Source organism: Salvelinus sp. IW2-2015, unplaced genomic scaffold, assembly GCF_002910315.2.
Source record: "Salvelinus sp. IW2-2015 unplaced genomic scaffold, ASM291031v2 Un_scaffold2752, whole genome shotgun sequence".
Lineage (NCBI taxonomy): Eukaryota > Metazoa > Chordata > Actinopteri > Salmoniformes > Salmonidae > Salvelinus > Salvelinus sp. IW2-2015.
In genome coordinates this window covers 73,760-97,379 of record NW_019944055.1, presented here as the reverse complement: position 1 = coordinate 97,379, position 23,620 = coordinate 73,760, and the positions used below count along the sequence as shown (strand labels likewise).

The 23,620-nt window shown below is 44.9% G+C and overlaps 1 protein-coding gene across 1 annotated transcript in view; it reads left to right on the top strand.

The window, feature by feature from the left end:
* Nucleotides 1-23,480, top strand: part of LOC112074671 (lysosomal-trafficking regulator) — a 27,624-nt gene extending 4,144 nt beyond the window's left edge. Inside the window, exons 4-14 of the mRNA XM_070440621.1 lie at nucleotides 5,692-5,837; nucleotides 6,853-7,014; nucleotides 7,157-7,212; nucleotides 7,291-7,443; nucleotides 10,320-10,564; nucleotides 10,704-10,770; nucleotides 10,877-11,033; nucleotides 21,832-22,049; nucleotides 22,269-22,496; nucleotides 22,846-23,089; nucleotides 23,429-23,480. Of these exons, the coding sequence (XP_070296722.1) occupies nucleotides 5,692-5,837; nucleotides 6,853-7,014; nucleotides 7,157-7,212; nucleotides 7,291-7,443; nucleotides 10,320-10,564; nucleotides 10,704-10,770; nucleotides 10,877-11,033; nucleotides 21,832-22,049; nucleotides 22,269-22,496; nucleotides 22,846-23,055 (1,642 nt within the window). The 3' untranslated portion in view covers nucleotides 23,056-23,089; nucleotides 23,429-23,480. The remainder of the gene's footprint in view (nucleotides 1-5,691; nucleotides 5,838-6,852; nucleotides 7,015-7,156; nucleotides 7,213-7,290; nucleotides 7,444-10,319; nucleotides 10,565-10,703; nucleotides 10,771-10,876; nucleotides 11,034-21,831; nucleotides 22,050-22,268; nucleotides 22,497-22,845; nucleotides 23,090-23,428) is intronic.
* Nucleotides 23,481-23,620: the final 140 nt, after the last annotated feature.

The window sequence follows — 23,620 nt, the reverse complement described above, 5'->3', positions numbered from 1 at the left end:
CTGGTGGGAAGCGTTGGAGTCAACATGGTCCCAGCATCCTGTGGAGTCAACATGGGCCAGCATCCCTTGTGGAGTCAACATGCGTCCAGCATCCCTTGTGGAGTCAACACTGGGGCCAGCATCCCTGTGGAGCAACATGGGTCCCAGGCATCCCTGTGGGAGGTCAACATGGGCCAGCATCCCTGTGGAGTCAACATGGGCCAGCATCCCTGTGGAGTCAACATGGGCAGCTCCCTGTGGAGGTCAAAACATTGGGCCAGCATCCCTGTGGGGAGTCAAACATGGCCAGCATCCCTGTGGACGTCAACATGGCGGCCAGCATCCCTGTTGGAGTCAGACATGGGCCAGCCATCCCTTGGAGTCCAACATGGGCCAGCACCCTGTGGAGTCAACATGGGGCCAGCATCCCTGTGGAAGTCAACATGGGCCAGCATCCCCGTGTGGAGTCAACATGGGCCAGCATCCCTGTGAAGTCAACATGGACCAGCATCCCTGTGGAGTCAACATGGACCAGCATCCCTGTGGAGTCAACATGCGCGCCAGCATCCCTGTGGATTCAACATGGCCAGCATCCCTGTGAGTCAACATGGGCCAGCATCCCTGCCTGGAGTCAACATGGGCCAGCCATCCCTGTGGAGTCAACATGGGGCCCAGCAAATCCTGTGGATGTCAACATGGGCAGCATCCATGTGGAGTCAACATGGGCCAGCCATCCCTGCTGGAGTCAACATGCGGCAGCATCCCTTGTGGAGTCAACATGGCCAGCATCCCTGTGGAGTCAACATGGGCCAGCATTCCCTGTGGAGATTCAACATGGGCCAGCTCCCTGTTGGAACGCTTTCACACCTGCGTAGAGTCCATGACCTGACGAACTGAGGCTTGTTCTGATGGTCGTTCCTCAGAACAAGGTGTTCCTAATTTCCCTAACGCTATAGCATCTCTGACTTTACCCTTACCCTATAACATCTCCGACTTTACCAAATAACATCGCTGACCTCCTTGACCTACCTACTAACATACATCTGACCTTACCCTAACCCTATAAACATCGCTGACCTTACCTATGACATCACTGACCTTACCTGACCATTAACCGCTGACTACTAACCAACATCTGACGCTTATACCTTATGACATCACTGACCCTTGACCCTAACCTTGACATCCTGACCTTACCCTAACCCTATAACATTGCTAGACCAGTCTGGCCAACGTAGGGATTCAACTCTGGAACTACAACTGTCTGAGTCCTGGGGTAGTCCAGCCCTGTCCCGTTTCATCCCACAGGTCCCAGCCCTTCCCATTTCATCCAACAAGTCCCAGCCCTGTCCCGTTTCATCCCAGTCAGCCGTCGTTTCCATCCCAGCTGTCCCGTTTCATCTCCACGGGTCCCAGCCCTGTCCGTTTCATCCCACGGTCCGCAGCCCTGTCCCGTTTCATCCACAGGGTCCCAGCCCGTGTCCCTTTCATCCCACAAAAGGGTCCCGCCCTGTCCCGTTTAATCCCACGGGTTCCCAGCCCTGTCCGTTTCATCCCCAGGGTCCCAGCCCTGTATCCCGTTTCATCCCACAGGGTCCCAGCCCTTTCCCGTTTTCATCCCACGGTCCCAGCCCTGTGCCCGTTTCATCCACGGGTCCAGCCCTGTTCCCGTTTCATCTCCACGGTCCCAGCCCTTGTCCCGTTTCATCCACGGGTCCCAGCCCTGTCCCGTTCATCTCACGGGTCCCAGCCCTGTCCCGTTCAATCTCACGGTCCCAGCCCTTGTTCCCGTTTTCATCTCACGGGTCTCATTTCATGGTCCGCTTTCATCTTCACAGAGAACAGCCTGAAATACGAGGCGATGAGAAGAGCAGTAAACTGGCCTCGGGAGAAGAAAATTTCCAACACACAGAAAAAGGTGAAGCGGAAAGATTGGTTCGTTTAGACTCCAGAAGCTCGTGGTCTTACGTACCAGTTCAAATCCTGTGCTCTTCCCCGTCTATGTTCCCTTCCATTCCCTCAAAGGCTCATTGGAGAGGAGCGTGAGAGGGAGGGACATTTGAAAATGGATCCTCAGCTCTGATGTACTTTGAGAGGAATTCAGAAAACCAAGAACAGCGGCAAGGATTCTAAACAATGTTTCAAACCAATGTATTGTCCGTCTCTCTCCTTCTCCAGTCTGATCCAGCGTCTGGACGGTAAGTCCAAGGACATCTCTAAGATCGCAGCCGACATCACCCAGAATGTGTCACTGAGACAGGGTATGGAGAGGAAGAAAGTGATCCAGCACATCAGAGGACTCTATAAGAAGATCTCAGCGGCCTCAAGACACTGCAGGAACTGGTGCAGCAACTCACCACGACCGGTGAGTACTGGGGAGAGATATACGAACAACTCACCCACGACCGGTGATATGTGGGGAGGAGAGTTATACTGAACAACCACACAGGACCGGTGAGTACTGGGGAGGGGAGTATACTGAACAATCACACACACCGTGATACTGGGGAGGAGAGTATACTGACAACTCACACAGGACCGGAGAGTACTGGGGGAGGAGAGTTACACTGAACAACTCACACAGGACCGCGGAGTACGGGGAGGAGAGTTATACGACAATCACACAGGACCGTGAGTACTGGGCAGCAACTCACACACGACCAGTGAGTACTGGGGAGGGGAGTTATACAACAATCACACACGACCCGGTGAGTACTGGGGGAGGAGAGTTATACTGAACAACTCACACAGGACCAGGTGAGTACTGGGGCAGGAGAGTTATAACTGAACAACTCACACAGGACCGGTGAGTACTGGGGAGGAGAGTATACTGAACAACTCACACAGGAGGACGGTGAGTACTGGGGAGGAGGAGTTATACTGAACAACTCACACACGACCGCGTGAGTACTGGGGCAGTACAACTCCACACACGACCAGTGAGTACTGGGGGAGGGGAGTAACTGAACAACTCACACACGACCGGTGAGTACTGGGGGAGGAGAGTTAATACTGAACAATCACCACACGACCAGTGAGTACTGGGGCAGCAACTCACACACACCGGTGAGTACTAGGGGCAGCAACTCACACATGACCGGTGAGTACTGGGCAGCCAAGCTCACCACACGACCGGTGAGTACTGGGGTGAGGAGAGTTATACTGAACAACTCACACACGACCGGTGAGTACTGGGCAAGCAACTCACACACGACCGGTGAGTATGGGGAGCAAAAACTCACACGATGACCGGTGAGTACTGGGGGCATGCAACTCACACACGACCGGTTGAGTACCTGGGGCAGCAACTCACACAGACCGAGTGAGTACTGGGCAGCAACTCACACATGACTGCGTGAGTACTGGGGAGGAGAGTTATACTGAACACAACTCACACAGGACCGGTTGAGTACTGGGGAGGGAGTTACACAACAACTCAACACAGGACCGGGTAGAGTCTGGGGAGGGGGAGTTACACAACTCACACAACGACGGTGGAGTTCTGGGAGGGAGTTCCAAGCAGGCCACAAATGGCATGTGTCAGCATATGGTCTCACAAGGGGTCTGAGGATCTCATTCTCGGTACCTATGGCAGTTAGGCTACCTCTGGCGAGCACATGAGAGGGCTGTGCGGCCCCACAAAGAAATGCCACCCCACACCATTGACTGACCCACCGCCAAACCGGTCATGCTGGAGATGGTTTGCAGGCAGCAGAACAATCTCCACGGCGTCTCCAGACTCTTCATGTCTGTCACATGTGCTCATGTGCTCAGTGTGAAACTTGCTTTCATCTGTGAAGAGCACCGGGCGCCAGTGGCGAATTTGCCAATCTTGGTGTTCTCTGGCAAATGCCAAACGTCCTGCACGGTGTTGGGCTGGGAAGCACAAACCTCCACCTGTGGACGTTGGCCCTCATACCACCCTCATGGAGTCTGTTTCTGACCGTTTGAGCAACACATGCACATTTGTGGCCTGCTGGAGGTCATTTTGCCAGGGCTCTGGCAGTGCTCCTCCTGCACAAAGCGGAGGTAGCGGTCCTGCTGCTGGGTTGTGCCCTCCTACGGCCTCCTCCACGTCTCCTGATGTACTGGCCTGTCTCCTGGTAGCGCCTCCATGCTCTGGGACACTACGCTGACAGACACAGCATACTTCTTGCCACAGCTCACATTGATGTGCCATCCTGGATGAACTGCACTACCTGAGCCACTTGTGGGTTGTAGACTCCGTCTCATGCTACCACTAGAGTGAAAGCACCGCCAGCATTCAAAAGTGACCAAAACATCAGCCAGGAAGCAAGGAACTGAGAAGTGGTCTGTGGTCACCACCTGCAGAACCACTCCTTTATTGGGGTGTCTTGCTAATTGCCTATTAATTCCACCTTTTGTCTATTCCATTTGCACAACAGATGTGAAATTTATTGTCAATCAGTGTTGCTTCCTAAGTGGACAGTTTGATTTCACAGAAGTGTGATTGACTTGGAGTTACATTGTGTTGTTTAAGTGTTCCCTTTATTTTTTTTGAGCAGTGTATATATATATCTGTGAACAGATGCATATCTCTTAATGACTGTTTACTGTTCTATAATGTTGGTAACCAGTTACAGTGTTGGTAACCAGTTATAATGTTGGTAACCAGTTTATAATTGGAACCAGTTTATAATGTTGTAACCAGTTATAGTTGGCAGTGTATAATGTGGGAACCAGTTATAATGTTGTGACCAGTTTATAATGTGGGTGGACCATTTATAATGTTGGGAACCAGTTTATAATGTTGGTAACCAGTTTATAATGTTGGGAACCAGTTTATAATGTTGGTAACCAGTTTATTGGGAACCAGTTTATAATGTTGGGAACCAGTTTATAATGTTGGGAACCAGTTTATAATGTTGGTATAGTGGTAACCAGTTTATAATGTTGTAACCAGTTTATTGGAACCAGTTTATAATGTTGGAACCAGTTTATAATGTTGGTAACCAGTTTATAATGTTTGGTACCAGGTTATAATGTTGGTAACCAGTTTATAATGTTTTTTGGTAACCAGTTTATAATGTTGGTAACCAGTTTATAATGTTGGTAACCAGTTTATAATGTTGGTAACCAGTTTTATAATTGGTAACCAGTTTATAATGTTGGTAAACCAGTTTATAATGTTGGTAACCAGTTTATAATGATGGTAACCAGTGTATTAATGTTGGTAACCAGTTTATAATGTTGGTAACCAGTTTTTAATGTTGGTAACCAGTTTATAATGTTGTACCAGTTTATAATGTTGGGAACCAGTTATAATGTTGGAACCAGTTTATAATGTTGGTAACCAGTTTATAATGTGTAACCAGTTTATAATGTTTGTAACCAGTTTCTAATGTTGGAACCAGTTATAATGTTGGGAACCAGAATAAGTGTCAGTTTATAATGTTGGTAACCAGTTTATAATGTTGGTAACCAGTTTATAATGATTGTAACCAGTTTATAATGTTGGTAACCAGTTTATAATGTTGGTAACCAGTTTATAATGTTGGTAACCAGTTTATAATGTTTGTAACCAGTTTATAATGTTGGGAACCAGTTTATAATGTTTGGTAACCAGTTTATAATGATGGTAACCAGTTTATAATGTTGTAACCAGTTTATAATGTTAACCAGTTTATAATTGTGGTAACCAGTTTATAATAGAGTGACTGGGTTGCTAATACTATTTGATTTGTTTTTCAGTGCTGTGTGGTATGACCAGATGTCGTACCCTACTTCCTGGCAGCTGGACCCTACAGAGGGACCCAACAGGGAGAGAAGACGGCTGCAGAGGTGTTACCTCACCATCCCCAACAAGTACCTGCTCAAAGACAGACGCAAGCCAGACGGTACGTTGACCCTAACCCATAACTCTAACCATAACCCCTAACCCTCACCATCCCCAACAAGTACCTGCTCAAAGACCGACGCAAGCCAGACATACATTTAAAATCTAGTAATAATAATGATTAGTCAATCTGATCTTAATAATAATGATTAGTCAGTCTGATCTTAATAATAATGATTGGTCAGTCTGATCTTAATAATAATGATTAGTCAGTCTGATCTTAATAATAATGATTAGTCAGTCTGATTCTTAATATAATGATTAGTCAGGTCTGATCTTAATAATATTGATTAGTCAGTCTGATCTTAATAATAATGATTAGTCAGTCTGATCTTCAGCACCACTAGGGATGACATTCTAACAGCTGCAATAAAGAGCTTTTCATTTTTTTCTTAATTTTCGCTTATGAGAGCACTATCTGGAAACCCGCTATGATTTAATCCAGCGTATTGATCCCGTCTGTCTGACCCGGTCTGACCCTGTCTGATCCCGCCTGTCTGACCCGGTCTGATCCCGTCTGTCTGATCCCGTCTGTCTGATCCCATCTGTCTGACCCTGTCTGATCCTGTCTGATCCCGCCTGTCTGATCCCATCTCTGACCCTGTCTCTGATCCTGTCTGTCTGATCCCGTCTGTCTGACCCGGTCTGATCCCGTCTGTCTGATCCCGTCTCTCTGACCCTGTCTCTGACACTGTCTGTCTGATCCTGGTCTGATCATATCTGCCCTGGTCTGACCCTGTCTGTCTGACCCTGTCTGTCTGATCCCGTCTGTCTGATCCCGTCTGTCTGACCCGGTCTGATCCTGTCTGTCTGATCCCGTCTGTCTGATCCTGTCTGTCTGACCCGGTCTGATCCTGTCTGTCTGATCCCGTCTGTCTGATCCCGTCTGACCTGTCTGTCTGATCCTGTCTGACCCTGTCTGTTCCTGTCTGTCTGTCTATCTCTCCTTTCAGACCYRGCAGCGTGGGCTCCACTGTCCTTCCTGTTTGACCCTGTCTGTCTATCTCTCCTTTCAGACCCGGCAGCGCGGGCTCCACTATCCTTCCTGTTTGAGGATAAGACCCACTCCTCCTTCTCCTCCACGGTGAAAGACAAGGCCACCAGCGAACCAATCAGATTCACCAGACGCTGCATCAGTGTCGCTCCCTCCAGAGAGACCTCCGGAGAGCTGCTACTGGGTAGGAGACCACACCCCCTCCTAGCTTTATTGTCCAGTCAGTTTGCTCTGGACAAGGTCCCATTGAGGCTGCCTAAGCCTCTATTTAYTGGTGTGTGTGTGCTCTTCTCACACAGTGACCTTTTGACCCTCTGCATTCACAGGGAAGTCTGGGATGTACTTCGTGGARGATAACGCAGCTGACGCCCATGACAACCAGGTAACCCTTTCTCTCCACCTGCACATTTAGGATAGAGGTGTTGTCGTCTGGCTGCTCACTGTGTGTGTGTTGTGACAGAGTGTCCACGGGGAGACGGAGGCAGCCTCGTTCTCCTGGACCTATGAGGAGATAAAGGAGGTCCACAAGAGGTGGTGGCAGCTCAGAGACAACGCTGTAGAGATCTTCCTCACCAACGGACGGACTCTCCTGCTGGCCTTCCACACCACCAAGGTAGGAGGGACTACAGAGCACAGGGTCTCCTGCTAGCCCTCCACACCACCAAGGTAGGGTAGACTACAGAGCACAGGGTCTCCTGCTGGCCCTCCACACCACCAAGGTAGGTGGACTACAGAGCACAGGGTCTCCTGCTAGCCCTCCACACCACCAAGGTAGGATGACTACAGAGCACAGGGTCTCCTGCTGGCCTCCACACCACCAATGTAGGGTAGACTAGAGAGCACAGGGTTCTCCTGCTGGCCCTCCACACCACCAAGGTAGGGTAGACTACAGAGCACAGGGTCTCCTGCTAGCCCTCCACACCACCAAGGTAGGATGGACTACAAGAGCACAGGGTCTCCTGCTGGCCCTCCACACCACCAAGGTAGGGTAGACTACAGAGCACAGGGTCTCCTGCTGGCCCTTCCACACCACCAAGGTAGGGTAGACTACAGAGCACAGGGTCTCCTGCTGGCCCTCCACACCAGGGTTGATAGTTCAGCATCTCCCCATCTTTTTTAGATTTAAGAAGAAGAAGAAGCTGATTAAACTGCAGATCATTACACAGGTGCACCTTGTGCTGGGGACAATAAAAGACCACTCTAAAATTGCAGTTTTGTCACACAACACAATCCACAGATGTCTCAAGTTTCAGGCAGCGAGCAATTGGCATGCTGACTGCAGGAATGTCCACCAGAGCTGTTGCCAGAGAATTAATGTTCATTTCTCTACCATAACCTCCTCCAACGTGTTTTAGAGAATTTGGCAGTATGCCCAACCGGCCTCACAACCGCAGACCATTTGTATGGCGTCGTGTGGGCGAGGTTTGCTGATTCAACGTTGTGAACAGAGTGCCCCATGGTGCGGTGGGTTATGGTATGGGCAGGAAAAGCACAGACAACGAACAACAATTGCATTTTATCGATGGCAATTTGAATGCATAAAAATATTGACGAGATCCTGAGGCCCATTTTTTTTATGGTATCTGCGAGCAACAGTGTACAGTTGAAGTTGGAAGGTTACATCCACTTAGGTTGGATCATTAAAACTCGTTTTTCAACCACTCCACAAATTTCTTGTTAACAAACTATAGTTTTTGCAAGTCGGTTGGACATCTACTTTGTGCATGACACAAGTCATTTTTCCAACAGTTGTTTACAGACAGATATTTCACTTATAATTCACTATATCACAATTCAGTGGGTCAGAGTTTACATACACTAAGTTGACTGTGCCTTTAAACAGCTTGGAAAATTCCAGAAGATGATGTCATTGCTTTAGAAGCTCTGATAGGCTAATTGAATCATTTGAGTCAATTGGAGGTCTACCTGTGATGTATTTCAAGGCCTACCTTCAAACTCAGTGCCTCTTTGCTTGACATCATGGGAAAATCTAAAGAAATCAGCCAAAACCTCAGAAAAAAATTGTGACCTTTACAAGTCTGGTTCATCCTTGGAAGCAATTCCAAACGCCTGAAGGTACCACGTTCATCTGTACAAACAATAGTACGCAAGTATAAACACCATGGGACCACGCAGCCGTCATACCGCTCAGGAAGGAGAAGCATTCTGTCTCCTAGAGATGAACGTACTTTGGTGAAAAATACAATCAATCCCAGAACAACAGCAAAGGACCTTGAAGATGCTGGAGGAAACAGGTACAAAAGTATCTATATAAAATGTGTAAAATATAGTCCTATATGACATAACGTGAAAGGCCGCTCATCAAGGAAGAAGCCACTGCTCCAAAACACCATTAAAAAAGCCAGACTACGGTTTGCAACTGCACATGGGGACAAAGATCGTACTTTTTGGAGAAATGTACACTGGTCTGATGAAACAAAAATAGAACTGTTTGGCCATAATGACCATCGTTATGTTTGGAGGAAAAAGGGGGATGCTTGCAAGCCGAAGAACACCATCCCAACCGTGAAGCAGCATCATGTTGTGGGGTGCTTTGCTGCAGGAGGGACTGGTTGCCCTCACAAAATAGATGGCATCATGAGGAAGGAAAATGATGTGGATATATTGAAACAACATCTCAAGACATCAGTCAGGAAGTTAAAGCTTGGTCCAAATGGGTCTTCCAAATGGACAATGACCCAAGCATACTTCAAAGTTGTGGCAAAATGGGCTTAAGGACAACAAAGTCAAGGTATTAGAGTGGCCATCGCAAAGCCCTGACCTCTATCCTATGGATAATTTGTGGACAGAACTGAAAAAGCGTGTGCGGCAAGGAGGCCTACAAACCTGACTCAGTTACACCAGCTGTGTCAGGAGAATGGGCCAAAATTCACCCAACTTATTGTGGAAAGCTTGTGGGAGGCTACCCAAAATGTTTGACCCAAGTTAAACAATTTAATGGCAATGCTACCAAATACTAATTGGTTTATGTAAACTTCGACCCACTGGAATGTGATGAAAGAAATAAAAGCTGAAATAAATAATTCTCTCTACTATTATTCTGACATTTCACATTCTTAAAACAAAGTGTGATCCTAACTGGACCTAAAACAGGGAATTGATACTAGGATTAAATGTCAGGAATTGTGAAAAACTGAGTTGAAATGTATTGGCTAAGTGTATATAAACTTCTGACTTCAACTGTATATCTGTATTCCCAGTCATCTAATCAATAGATTGAATTTATTTAATTTGACTGATTTCATAAAGAAATGTAATTAAATTGTTGCATTTATGTTTTTGTTCAGTATGTAATCTCCTGGCTAGCATTTTGTAGCATGTAGCAATGCTAGTGGAAAGTGATTGTATCAGCTAGCATTAACATAACACAATACTGAGCTGCAGCTAGCTAAAAAAAAAAGTGATGGCTTAAAAAGTATTACACAATTTACGCAATAAAACTAGATTTTAAATTTCCTGTTTCCGTAGTTCCGCGATGACGTGTACCACAACATCCTGACCTCTGACCTTCCCAACCTCCTGGAGTATGGTAACATCACGGCGTTAACACACCTGTGGGGCTCGGGGCAGATCAGTAACTTTGAGTACTTGACGCACCTCAACAAGCACTCTGGGCGGAGCTTCAACGACCTGATGCAGTACCCCGTCTTCCCCTTCATACTGAAGGACTACATTTCAGAGACACTGGACCTGGGGGACAGCGCCATCTACAGGTCAGTTATAGTACTAACGCGGTTAGCTCAGGGGTCAGTGTTATAACGAACTGACGTGTTAATTGGTACTACAGACCAAAGAAAAACAGAACAGGAAGTTTGACCTTTTTTCTTTCTCTCTCTTTTGGACTGTTTTCAGGAACCTGAACAAGCCCATAGCAGTCCAGTCTAAAGAGAAGGAGGATCGCTATGTGGACAATTATAAGGTAAACCGCTCGATACAGCCTTACTGTGTTACTGCTTCTCTTGAATACGAGATCAGTATTTCTAATGTATTCACGTCGCATAAACTGGAGCTTCTACCTCTTCCAGTACCTGGAGGAGGAGTATCGTAAAGGAGCGCATGAGGACGACCCCATGCCTCCTGTCCAGCCGTACCATTATGGATCTCACTACTCCAACTCTGGCACTGTGCTACACTTCCTGGTTCGCATGCCTCCATTCACCAAGATGTTCCTGGCCTACCAGGGTAAGACACCCGCACAGATGTGTACTGCTAATGTAGCTGACGGAAACCCCTCTCATCTTAAGAATTGCTATTTTCGTGTTCACCGCAAAAAAAGATCACTGCCATCTGTATTGTGTTATTAGCATGATCCTGAGGCTGATCACTGCCATCTGTATTGTGTATTAGCATGATCCTGAGGCTGATCACTGCCATCTGTATTGTGTATTAGCATGATCCTGAGGCTGATCACTGCCATGCTATTGTGTTATTAGCATGATCCCTGAGGCTGATCACTGCCATCTGTATTGTGTTATTAGCATGATCCTGAGGCTGATCACTGCCATCTGTATTGTGTTATTAGCATGATCCTGAGGCTGATCACTGCCATCTGTATTGTGTTATTAGCATGATCCTGAGGCTGATCACTGCCATCTGTATTGTGGTATTAGCATGATCCTGAGGCTGATCACTGCCATCTGTATTGTGTTATTAGCATGATCCTGAGGCTGATCACTGCCATCGTTATTGTGTTATTAGCTGATCCTGAGGCTGATCACTGCCATCTGTATTGTGTTATTAGCATGATCCTGAGGCTGATCACTGCCATCTGTATTGTGTTATTAGCATGATCTAGCTGAGGCTGATCACTCCATCTGTATTGTGTTATTAGCATGATCCTGAGGCTGATCACTGCATCTGTATTGTGTTATTAGCATGATCCTGAGGCTGATCACTGCCATCTGTATTGTGTTATTAGCATGATCCTGAGGCTGATCACTGCCATCTGTATTGTGTTATTAGCATGATCCTGAGCTGACTGCCATCTGTATTGTGTTATTAGTCATAGGCTGAGGCTGATCACTGCCATCTGTTATTGTGTTTATATGCATGATCCTGAGGCTGAGGCTGATCACTGCCATCTGTATTGTGTTATTAGCATGATCCTGAGGCTGATCACTGCCATTGTATTGTGTTATTGCATGATCCTGAGGCGATCACTGCCATCTGTATTGTGTTATTAGCATGATCCTGAGGCTGATCACTGCCATCTGTATGTGTTATTAGCATGATCCTGAGGCTGATCACTGCCATCTGTATTGTGTTATTAAGCATGATCCTGAGGCTGATCACTGCCATCTGTATTTGTGTTATTAGCATGATCCTGAGGCGTGATCACTGCCATCTGTATTGTGTTATTAGCATGATCCTGAGGCTGATCACTGCCATCTGTATTGTGTTATTAGCATGATCCTGAGGCTGATCACTGCCATCTGTATTGTGTTATTAGCATGATCCTGATGCTAGGCTGATCACTGCCATCTGTATTGTGTTATTAGCATGATCCTGTAGGCTGGTCACTGCCATCTGTATGTGTGTATTAGCATGATCCTGAGGCTGATCACTGCCATCTGTATTGTGTTATTAGCATGATCCTGAGGCTGATCACTGCCATCTGTATTTGTGTTATTAGCATGATCCTGAGGCTGATCACTGCCATCTGTATTGGTGTTATTAGCATGATCCTGAGGCTGATCACTGCCATCGTATTGTGTTAGATATCTGCAGCTGAGGCTGATCACTGCCATTGTATTGTGTTATTAGCATGATCCTGAGGCTGATCACTGCCATCTGTATTGTGTTATTAGCATGATCCTGAGGCTGATCACTGCCATCTGTATTGTGTTATTAGCATGATCCTGAGGCTGATCACTGCCATCTGTATTGTGTTATTAGCATGATCCTGAGGCTGATCACTGCCATCTGTATTGTGTTATTAGCATGATCCTGAGGCTGATCACTGCCATCTGTAGTGTTATTAGCATGATCCTGAGGCTGATCACTCGCCATCTGTATTGTGTTATTAGCATGATCCTGAGGCTGATCACTATCCTACTGTATTGTGTTATTAGCATGATCCTGAGGCTATCACTGCCATCGTTATTGTGTTATAGCATGATCTCTGAGGCTGAGGCTGATCACTGCCATCTGTATTGTGTTATTAGCATGATCCTGAGGCTGATCACTGCCATCTGTATTGTGTTATTAGCATGATCCTGAGGCTGATCACTGCCATCTGTATTGTGTTATTAGCATGATCACTGAGGCTGATCACTGCCATCTGTATTGTGTTATTAGCATGATCCTGAGGCTGACGCATCTGTATTGTGTTATTAGCATGACTTGAGCGTGATCACTGCCATCTGTATTTGTTTATTAGCATGATCCTTAGGCCCTGCACTGATTGTCTACATGCCATCTGTATTGTGTCTATTTGAGCATGATCCCGAGCTATCACTGCCATATGTATTGTGTTATTAGCATGATCCTGAGGCTGATCACCCATCTGTATTGTTGTTATATTAGTCATGATCCTGCTGAGGCTGATCACTGCCATCTGTATTGTGTTATTAGCATGATCCTGAGGCTGATCACTGCCATCTGTATTGTGTTTATAGCATGATCTGAGGCTGATCACTGCCGTATCTTGTATGTGTATTCATGCATGATCCTGAGGCTGACACTCCATCTGTATTGTTTATTAGCTATACCTGATGACTGATTCACTGCCATCTGAAGTGTTTATTAGCATGATCCTGAGCGATCGATCTGCCATCTGATATGTGTTATTACATGATCCTGAGGCTGATCACTGCCATCTGTATTGTTGTTATTAGCATGATCCTGAGGCTGAGCTGTCACTGCCATCTGTATTGTGTTATTAGCAGATCCTGAGCTATTCACTTGCCATCTGTATTGTGTTATTAGCATGATCCTGAGGCTGATCAACTGCCATCTGTTATTGTGTTATACATGATCCTGTACTGATATCACTGCCATCTGTATGTTGTTGTTATTAGCATGATCCTGAGGCTGATCACTGCCATCTGTATATTGGTTATTAGCATGATCCGTAGGGCTGATCACTGCCATCAATTTATTGTGTTATTAGCATGATCCTGAGGCTGATCACTGCCATCTGTATTGTGTTGATTAGCATGACTGGAGCTGAGGCTCATATCACTGCCATCTGTATTTTTTGATTAGCATGATCCTGAGGCTGATCACTGCCATCTGTATTGTGTTATTAGCATGATCTGAGGCTGAGGCTGATCACTGCCATCTGTATTGTGTTATTAGCATGTTATCCTGTGAGGCTGATCACTGCCATCTGTATTGGTTATTACATGATCCTGAGCGGCTCAGTCACTGCCATCTGCTTATTGTTATTAGCATGATCCTGAGGCTGATCACTGCCATACTGTATTGTTGTATTAGCATGATCCTGACGTGCTGAGGCGATCACTGCCATTCTGTATTGTGTTATTATAGCATCATGATCCATATTATGTAGCACTATGACGCACTGCCATCTGTATTGTGTTTTAATTAGCATGATCCTGAGGCTGATCACTGCCATCTGTGATTGTGTTATTAGCATGATCCTGAGCTGAGGCTGATCACTGCCATCTGTATTGTTTATTAGCATAATCTGTTAGTCTGAATCTCACTGTAGCCGATCTGTAAGTTTTGTTATATAGCATATGCCACTGAGGCTGATCACTGCCATCTGTATTGTGTTATTAGCATGATCCTGAGGCTGATCACTGCCATCTGTATTGTGTTATTAGCATGTATCCTGAGCTGATCACTGCCATCTGTATTGTGTTATTAGCATGATCCTTAGGCTGAGGCTGATCACTGCCATCTGTATTTTAGTTTATCTTCTTATGCATACTCCTTAGATGAGGCATGATCGACTGCCAATACTTGTGAGTATCTTAGATTTTCCTGTCAAAATTAGCAGTAGATGCTAGTACTGGAGTACTGAATCATCTTGGCGCTATCTTATTGTGTTGTCGAGCGCTGAATCCTGATAGCAACTCTGATTCACTTTGTCCACTGTGTTAGTTGTATAAATGTACATATGATCCGGGTGCATGCTAGCCACTATCCATTCCTTCGTTAATTGGGTTATCCTATAGGCATGAAATTCGCGTGAGGTAGTGACGATCACTGCCATCTCGATTGTTAATATGAGCATAGCATCAGTTTGAGACTATGGATCTATCTGCACAATACCAGTATTTTGCAAAATTAGCATACAATTGAATGCCTGAAGGCTGATCACTACAGCATCTAGTATCAGTGTGTTATAATTCCCGCCGATACTGAAGCTGATCCTACTGCACATCTTAGAGTGTGTATTGTGTTATAAGCATGATCCTGAGGGGCTATCGACTGTCCCATCTTTTGAATTGGTAGTTAATTTAAATAGTCTATATGTTATCCTGATTGACTCTTGTATCAACGCACATCCGGTGAGTACTATATTTAGTGGTAAGCATAGAAGCCCTTGAGCGAGGCTAACTCATATCTCGCCTATAAACAGTTGGAGTATGTGTTGTAGCCAACACATGAGAATTGCTTTAATGGATCAATGCACGGACATCTATTCAAACCTCTCCAACTCTTGACTTGTTTGTATTAGCTTTATGCCATTATCTGAGCGTCTCTAACACTGAACCATTTCTTTAGTGTGTGGGTTATTAGCAATGATCCTTGACGTAGCTGATCACTGCACATCTGTAATTGTAGTTCAAGATGAAGTACACTTTGATCCCTCTACTGAGGCTTGGATCGTGGCATCTGCCATTCTTTATGGTAATAGATTTATTTCTGCAGATCCTGGTGAGGCCTATGATCACGCCTATATCGTGGAGTCTCAATGAAATCATTTTCTGAGTTAGTCGGGATGCTTAGACCTAGGAAGGACTATTGCTGTAGGCTTGAGATCATAGCCCACTTCCGTTATCTATGTGACTTTAGACGTACACATGTAGTCTGTCTTCCTGTATGGGACTGATCACTGCCAATCTGTAGTTACTGTATTGATGCAGATTATCCTAGGTCTGTACAACATCTTGTGTATGCCTCAGCTCCGTGCGATAGTTTAACGACACTCGGCGTAAATCTAGTATGGACTCTGAGCTCACACAAAGTGGACTAATTGGGCACCATACGATAAGTGACTTGCCTGCTGATTAGGACTTGTACTACTCTCTGCCCCTCACACTCAACACTTTCTCCTCATTCCGGCCCTCTGTATCCCCCTCTCTTCGTGCCCCTCTTCCATTTCTTCTTCTCTGCTTCGTGTTCGTTTCCAATGCTCTTCCTCCGAAGCCTCTCATCTTTGTTGATATAAAGTCAAGTTGAGGAGAATATGCAGACGGTATCTTGCAATTCACCAAAATGATTGGAGACAAATATGTAAGAGGCTGTTACTGCCTCATTCACACACAAACACTAAAAACGAGGCCTTGCTGTTCGGTCCTTATGTCATCATCAGCCTACAGGTTTATAATATTAGTGGTGTAAGATAGGTGATTCCAGACTCATGAGGCTCTTGAATTAAATGCAACTATCCCTGAACATCTGACAGCGCTCCCACACATAATGAGAAAATATAACGTATGGCAAATGCTACTCTTCTCTCGTTCAGAGAGCTCAATGCAAACATACGCTCAGAAAGTAGACGGAGAAGTACCGTGAGTATCCTGAAATACTGAACATAATCAACCTTATTCCTCTTCAGAGAAGTTCAGTTCTTTGTTGTGAGACAAACTATAGATTCTATGAGTATAAAGAGATGCGGGACACCAACAACAAGCTTAGTTTCTCGTGATACCTGTCTGTAACGTCCTCTGAGGTGATACAACAACATGCCGCCAAAAGAGTTCACTCTGCGCTTTTCACACGTACGACCGCGAGACAGGTATAGTGCGAGAACGTGAGACCGACACACAGTCCCATCTCTTAGACTGTCACTCCTCAGTAAATAATCTGCCGTTCGGGAATTAATGACCCTCGCGCGTGTAATGTTCCTGGTCAACACGAGAGGTTGGCGGCAAGGAGGAAATATATCCACACACATCGTACCTCAATATACAATCTAATCCCAGTAGGCTCCACTGATTACAACAGACCCAGCTCAAAAACCTAGAGCGACAAAAGGCACATGGAGACCACACCACAGCTCATATTACCTCAGTACTTGCCGTATACCTGTGTCATCTAGACTGTAGGTCACGGAGCTTAGAACGAGAGATTTAGTCAAGATAACACACACACACTCTATACCTGTTCTGTAACTCCTCATACCTCCCTGGTTCCTGGTCAACCGAGAGGAAAGAACCAACCACCCGATACATCTCTATACCTCTCTGTAACTCGGCGTCTATACCTCCGCCGCAGTTCACTCTGGCTCCAACCTCGAATTCAGGGAGCAGGGTAGGAGAATAGACCACAACACATCTCTATACCTGTCTGAAACTCCTCTTATACCTCCTGAGTTCCTGGTCAAGCCGAGAGGAAGACCGATGGCACACAATCCTCGATATACTCGGTCTGTTAACCCTCTTACACCTCCCACTGATTTTCCTGCGGTCATATCCGAGTGACGAGGGAGCTTAGATAATAGACCACACATCTCACTATACCCATGTCTGCAGTTCACTGTTCAATCAGTAGAGGGTTAGGAGAATAGACCATCAGCACACCGCTATACCTCCCACGAGTTCATGCTGGTCATACAGAATTTGAGTTGGAGAATCACCACACACTCCTCTATACCTCCCTTGAATGTTCTTCTGGACAACAAAGAGAGTAGTAGAATAGGCCACAACGACTCCTCTTATAACCTCCGCTGACTTTCCGGGTCAACAGAGAAGAGCAATGTTTAGGAGAATGTTAATAGTAAACATAGTAGCCAAGGTGGTGGACTTGCCTATTTAACGGTCCTAGCTGTTTTGTTAGTGTTTTTTCTTCATTGTTTGTAACTAATTTTGTACATAATGTTGCTGCTACCGTCTCTAATGACCGAAAAGARCTTCTGGACATCAGAACTCACCTCAAACTGGACAAAGATTTTTCTTTAATGAGTCCGACGCGAAGGATATACTGCTTTGTCGAAACAAGGTCCCCGTCATCTGTGTGAAGAAAAGGCAGAGAAAAAGGGGGAGGAGGGCGGAGTGCCTTGTATGTATTCGCCGACGAGTAGGTAAACCACCACTTCCCTCTGTATTATTGGCCAACGTGCAATCACTGGAAAACAAACTGGACGATCTACGATTAAGACTATCCTACCAACGGGACATTAAAAACTGTAATATATTATGTTTCACCGAGACGTGGCTAAAAGACGACACGAATAATATAGATCTGGCTGGGTTTTCCGTGCATCGGCAGGACAGAGCAGCTACGTCAGACGAGGTGTGGGGGGGGGGGTGTCTTTGTCAATAACAGCTGGTGCTCGTTGTCTAATATTAAAGAAGTCTCGATGGTATTGCTCACCTGAGGTAGAGTACCTCATGATAAGCTGTAGATCACACTATCTACCAAGAGGGTTCTCATCTATATTATTCGTAGCCGTCTATTTACCACCACAAACCGAGGCTGGCACTAAGACCGCACTCAGGAAGGCCATAAGCAAACAACAAAATGCTCATCCAGAAGCGGAAGTTGCTAGTGGCCGGGGACTTTAATGCAGGGAAACTTAAATTAGTTTTACCTAATTTCTATCAGCACTTTAAATGTGGAACCAGAGGGACAAAAAACTCTAGACCACCTTTACTCCACACAAAGCTCTCCCTCACCCTCCATTTGGCAAATCTGACCATAATTCTATCCTCCTGATTCCTGCTTACAGGCAAAACTAAAGCAGGAAGTACCAGTGACTTGCGCAATACGGAAGTGGTCAGATGACGCGGATGCTAACCTACAGGACTGCTTTGCTAGCACAGACTGGAATATGTTCCAGGATTCTTCCAATGACATGGCAACATCTACAAACATTTTCCAGCGAAGTATAGGAGTCACGAAAGTCAGAAATAGCGATAAAATTAATCGCTTACCTTTGAAGATCTTCATCTGGTTACAGTCACAAGAGTCCCAGCTACACAATAAATGTTTGTTTTGTTCGATAAAGTCCCTCTTTATATCCCAAAAACTCTGTTTTGTTGGCACGTTTTGTTCAGTAATCCACAGGCTCAATGGCGGTCAAAACATGCAGACGAAAACATCCTAATAGTACTAGTAAAGTTCGTCGAAACATGTCAAACGATGTTATAATTATATCCTCAGGTTGCTACTGTCTAAATAATCGATAATATTTCAACCGGACAAAAGCGTATTCAATAGAAAGGAAAAACAACGAAGGGCGCGCAATCGGTCATGCGCGCAAACCAGCTCTGCATTCTTCCTCAGTCCCTGAGGAAAGGTCTCATTCTTCTTTCATTTTTCAGAAACCAAGCCTGAAACAATGTCTAAAGACTGTTGACATCTAGTGGAAGCCATAGGAACTGCAATCTGGTTCCTAACCATTTAGATACTCTATAGGCATTAAATTGAAAACTACTCACATCAAAAAAATCCTGGATGGATTTTCCTCAGGTTTTCACCTGCCATATCAGTTCCGTTATACTTACAGACATTATTTTAACAGTTTTGGAAACTTTAGAGAGTTTTCTATCCAAATCTACCAAGTATATGCATATCCTAGCTTCTAGGCCTGAGTAACAGGCAGTTTACTTTGGGCACGCTTCTCATCCAGATGTCGAAATACTGCCCCCAAGCCATCCAACTTGTAAGTCGCTCTGGATAAGAGCGTCTGCTAAATGACTTAAATGTAAATATAAATAAGAATGAACTCTATTCTTGAACTGCATTGTTGGTTAAGGGTTTGTAAGTAAGCATTTCACTAAGGTTGTTTTCGGCGCATGTGACAAATTCCATTTGATTTGGTCCATAATCTGTTTAGTATTATATGTATATATTTTATTATAGGTATTCCCAAACCGGAGTATRCATACTCGTTGACACCAAGGAACTTTTTCTCGGCTGAATGATCTGAATCTAGGATTAGAGGGACTCCGCAACTATATTCAATGTGCGGGACAAAATTGAGGCTATGATTAGGAAGTTGAAGCTCTTCTTTATCTGCATTAACAAGGACAAGYTAAAGCTTTAGAGGGTGTGAACGATGCTGAATGGGTGRAGACAAAGAAGAGCTCTCCAGTAGGTGTACCAAAATAGTCAAGTGCCGTTTTCTTAAAGTGGCGTTACGAGTTTATCAACTTTCAAAGCAGAATTACTTTCCCATTGTTCCTCAACTGTAGTGTATAATATACCATTTTCTAGCTCTTATCCAATGTTAAAAAAAAACACAATCTCAACTTTTGCTTCATACGACCGAATCAATCAATCAAATGTATTTATATAGCCCTTCTTAAATCAGCTGATGTCACAAAGTGCTGTACAGAAACCCAGCCGGTTGGTCACATATTACCAGTAAGAAATGTTTTACTGTAGACGCCAATATTACCAGTAAGAAATGTTTACAGTAGACATTATACCAGTAAGGAATGTTTTACTGAGACGCCCATATTACCAGTAAGGAATGTTTTACAGTAGACGCCCATATTAACAGTAAGAAATGTTTTACTGTAGACGCCCATATTAACAGTAAGAAATTTTACAGTAGACGCCATATTACCAGTAAGGAATGTTTTACTGTAGACGCCCATATTAACAGTAAGAAATGTTTTACAGTAGACGCCCATATTACCAGTAAGGAATGTTTTACTGTAACGCCCTATTACCAGTAAGGAATGTTTACTGGAGATGCCCATATTACCAGTAAGGAAAGTTTTACAGTAGACGCCCATATTAACAGTAAGGAATGTTTTACAATAGACGCCCATATTACCAGTAAGGAAAGTTTTACTGTAGACGCCCATATTACCAGTAAGAAATGTTTTACAGTAGACATATTACCAGTAAGAAATGTTTTACTGTAGACGCCCATATTACCAGTAAGGAATGTTTTACAGTAGACGCCCATATTACCAGTAAGGAATGTTTTACTGTAGACGCCCATATTACCAGTAAGGAAAGTTTTACAGTAGACGCCCATATTAACAGTAAGAAATGTTTTACTGTAGACGCCCATATTACCAGTAAGGAATGTTTACAGTAGACGCCCATATTACCAGTAAGGAAGGTTTACAGCAGATGCCCATATACCAGTAAGGAAGGTTTTACAGTAGACGCCCATATTACCAGTAAGGAAGGTTTTACAGTAGACGCCCATATTACCAGTAAGAAATGTTTTACTGTAGACGCCCATATTACCAGTAAGGAAGGTTTTACAGTAGACGCCCATTTACCAGTAAGAAATGTTTTACTGTAGACGCCCATATTACCAGTAAGGAATGTTTTACAGTAGACGCCCATATTACCAGTAAGGAAGGTTTTACAGTAGACGCCCATATTACCAGTAAGGAAGTTTTACAGTAGACGCCCATATTACCAGTAAGGAATGTTTTACAGTAGACGCCCATATTACCAGTAAGGAAGGTTTTACAGTAGACGCCCATATTACCAGTAAGAATGTTTTACTGTAGACGCCCATATTACCAGTAAGAAATGTTTTACAGTAGACGGCCATATTACCAGTAAGGAATGTTTTACAGTAGACATATTACCAGTAAGAAATGTTTTACAGTAATGTTTTACGCCCATACCAGTAAGGAATGTTTTACAGTAGACGCCCATATTACCAGTAAGGAATGTTTTACAGTAGACGCCCATATTACCAGTAAGGAATGTTTTACAGTAGACATATACAGTAAGAAAGTTTACAGTAGACGCCATATTACCAGTAGAGAATGTTTTACAGTAGACGCCCATATTAAACAGTAAGAAATGTTTTAACAGTTAGCACCTCCATTCCTCTTTCCAATGTGTCTCTGTCATCCTCCAGGTTTTGACTTTGGTGTGCGTCAAAACAGTGAGCGTGTGAACCACGTCAACCTGCCACCCTGGGCGAGGAACGACCCTCGTCTCTTCATCCTAATCCACCGCCAGGCCCTGGAGTCAGACCAGGTCTCTCAGACCCTCTGTCAGTGGATTGACCTGGTGTTTGGGTTGAAACAGAAGGGCAAGGCAGCTGTACATGCCATCAACGTATTCCACCCAGCTGTGAGTAGCTCTTTATGCCTGGGCCATATATATTMCACTAAATGGAACGGGAACAGAGAGGGACTGGATTTGGACAAAAAAAATGAACATTGGGTTTTGGTTTACCGTTGCAGAACGTGTTCCCTAATGAGCATGACCTTGGACAAGAAGAGACATTAGCTTGTATTTTAACTGTTTGACAAGTTTAGTCAAATTAGATTCTTCTCCCCTGGTCCGTAGACGTATTTCGGTATGGACGTGTCGTCAGTGGAGGACCCGGTGCAGCGGCGTGCTTTGGAGACCATGATCAAGACGTACGGACAGACGCCCAGACAGCTGTTCTCTGCATCCCACATCAGCAGAGCCGGACCCAGACTCATGGAGGGAGAGCTTCCTGCTGCCATGGGCCTCCTGGTGCAGCTGGCCTTCAGAGAGACCAGGGAACAGGTCAAAGATATAGTTTACCCGGTAGGTCAAAGGTCAAAGGTTAGGGGTTGTATTTAGTGTCGGTGTTACGGCCTCCTGGTGCAGCTGGCCTTCAGAGACACCAGGGTCATCCAATGGGTTTTGAGAAGGAGACAAGGAGAGAGGACTCGAGGAGTATGCAACTGAGATCTTCCCATAGTCTACCCGATAGGTCAAAGTTCAAACTGGGGAGTTATGGAGAAGTGTAGCGTAGTCTCCCTGAAAAACAGGTGTTGCTAAGTGGTCTTTACTACATGAAGATTTAATCGAAGTGAATTGAAACGATATGGGTCTGGGTGGGGCCATGCAGTGCTGTAGAATAATCATCCTTCTCTCTCTTCCCCCTCCACAGAGTCCCCTGTCCTGGATCAAGGGCCTGAAGTGGGGTGAGTATGTGGGCTCCCCCAGCTCTCCAGACCCTGCAGTGTGTTTCAGCCAGCCCCATGGAGAAAGGTTTGGCTCTCTACTGGCTCTCCCTACCAGAGCCATCTGTGGACTGTCACGCAACTTCTGTCTCATGATGATCTACAGCAAGGAACAAGGTGACAGTATATTATACTAGGAACAAGGTGACAGTCTATTATACTAGGAACAAGGTGACAGTCCTATTCATACTATGAAACAAGGTGCAGTCTAGTTATACTAGGAACAACGGTGACAGTCTTATATACTAATACGTTCAACTGGAACCAAGGTGACAGTCTATTTATACTAGAACCACAGGTGACAGTCTATATACAATAGGAACAAGGTGACAGGTCTAGTTAACTAGAACAAGGTTGACAGCGTCTATTATACTAGGAACAAAGGTGGACAAGTCTATTATACCTCAGGGAACAAGGTGACAGTCCTATTATACTAGGAACAATCGTGGACAGCTCTATGTATACTAGGACACAAGGTGGACAGCTACTTGTATACTAGGAACACACTAGGTGACAGTCTATTATACTAGGAACAAGGTGACCAGTCCTATTATACTAGGAAACAAGGTGACCAGTCTATTTATAGCATAGGAGACTCTATACTGGACATGACAGTCTATCCTTTACAGGAACACGGGTGACAGCTATGATACTAGGAACATGTAGGGACGTTATTATACTAGGAACACAGGTGAGACAGTC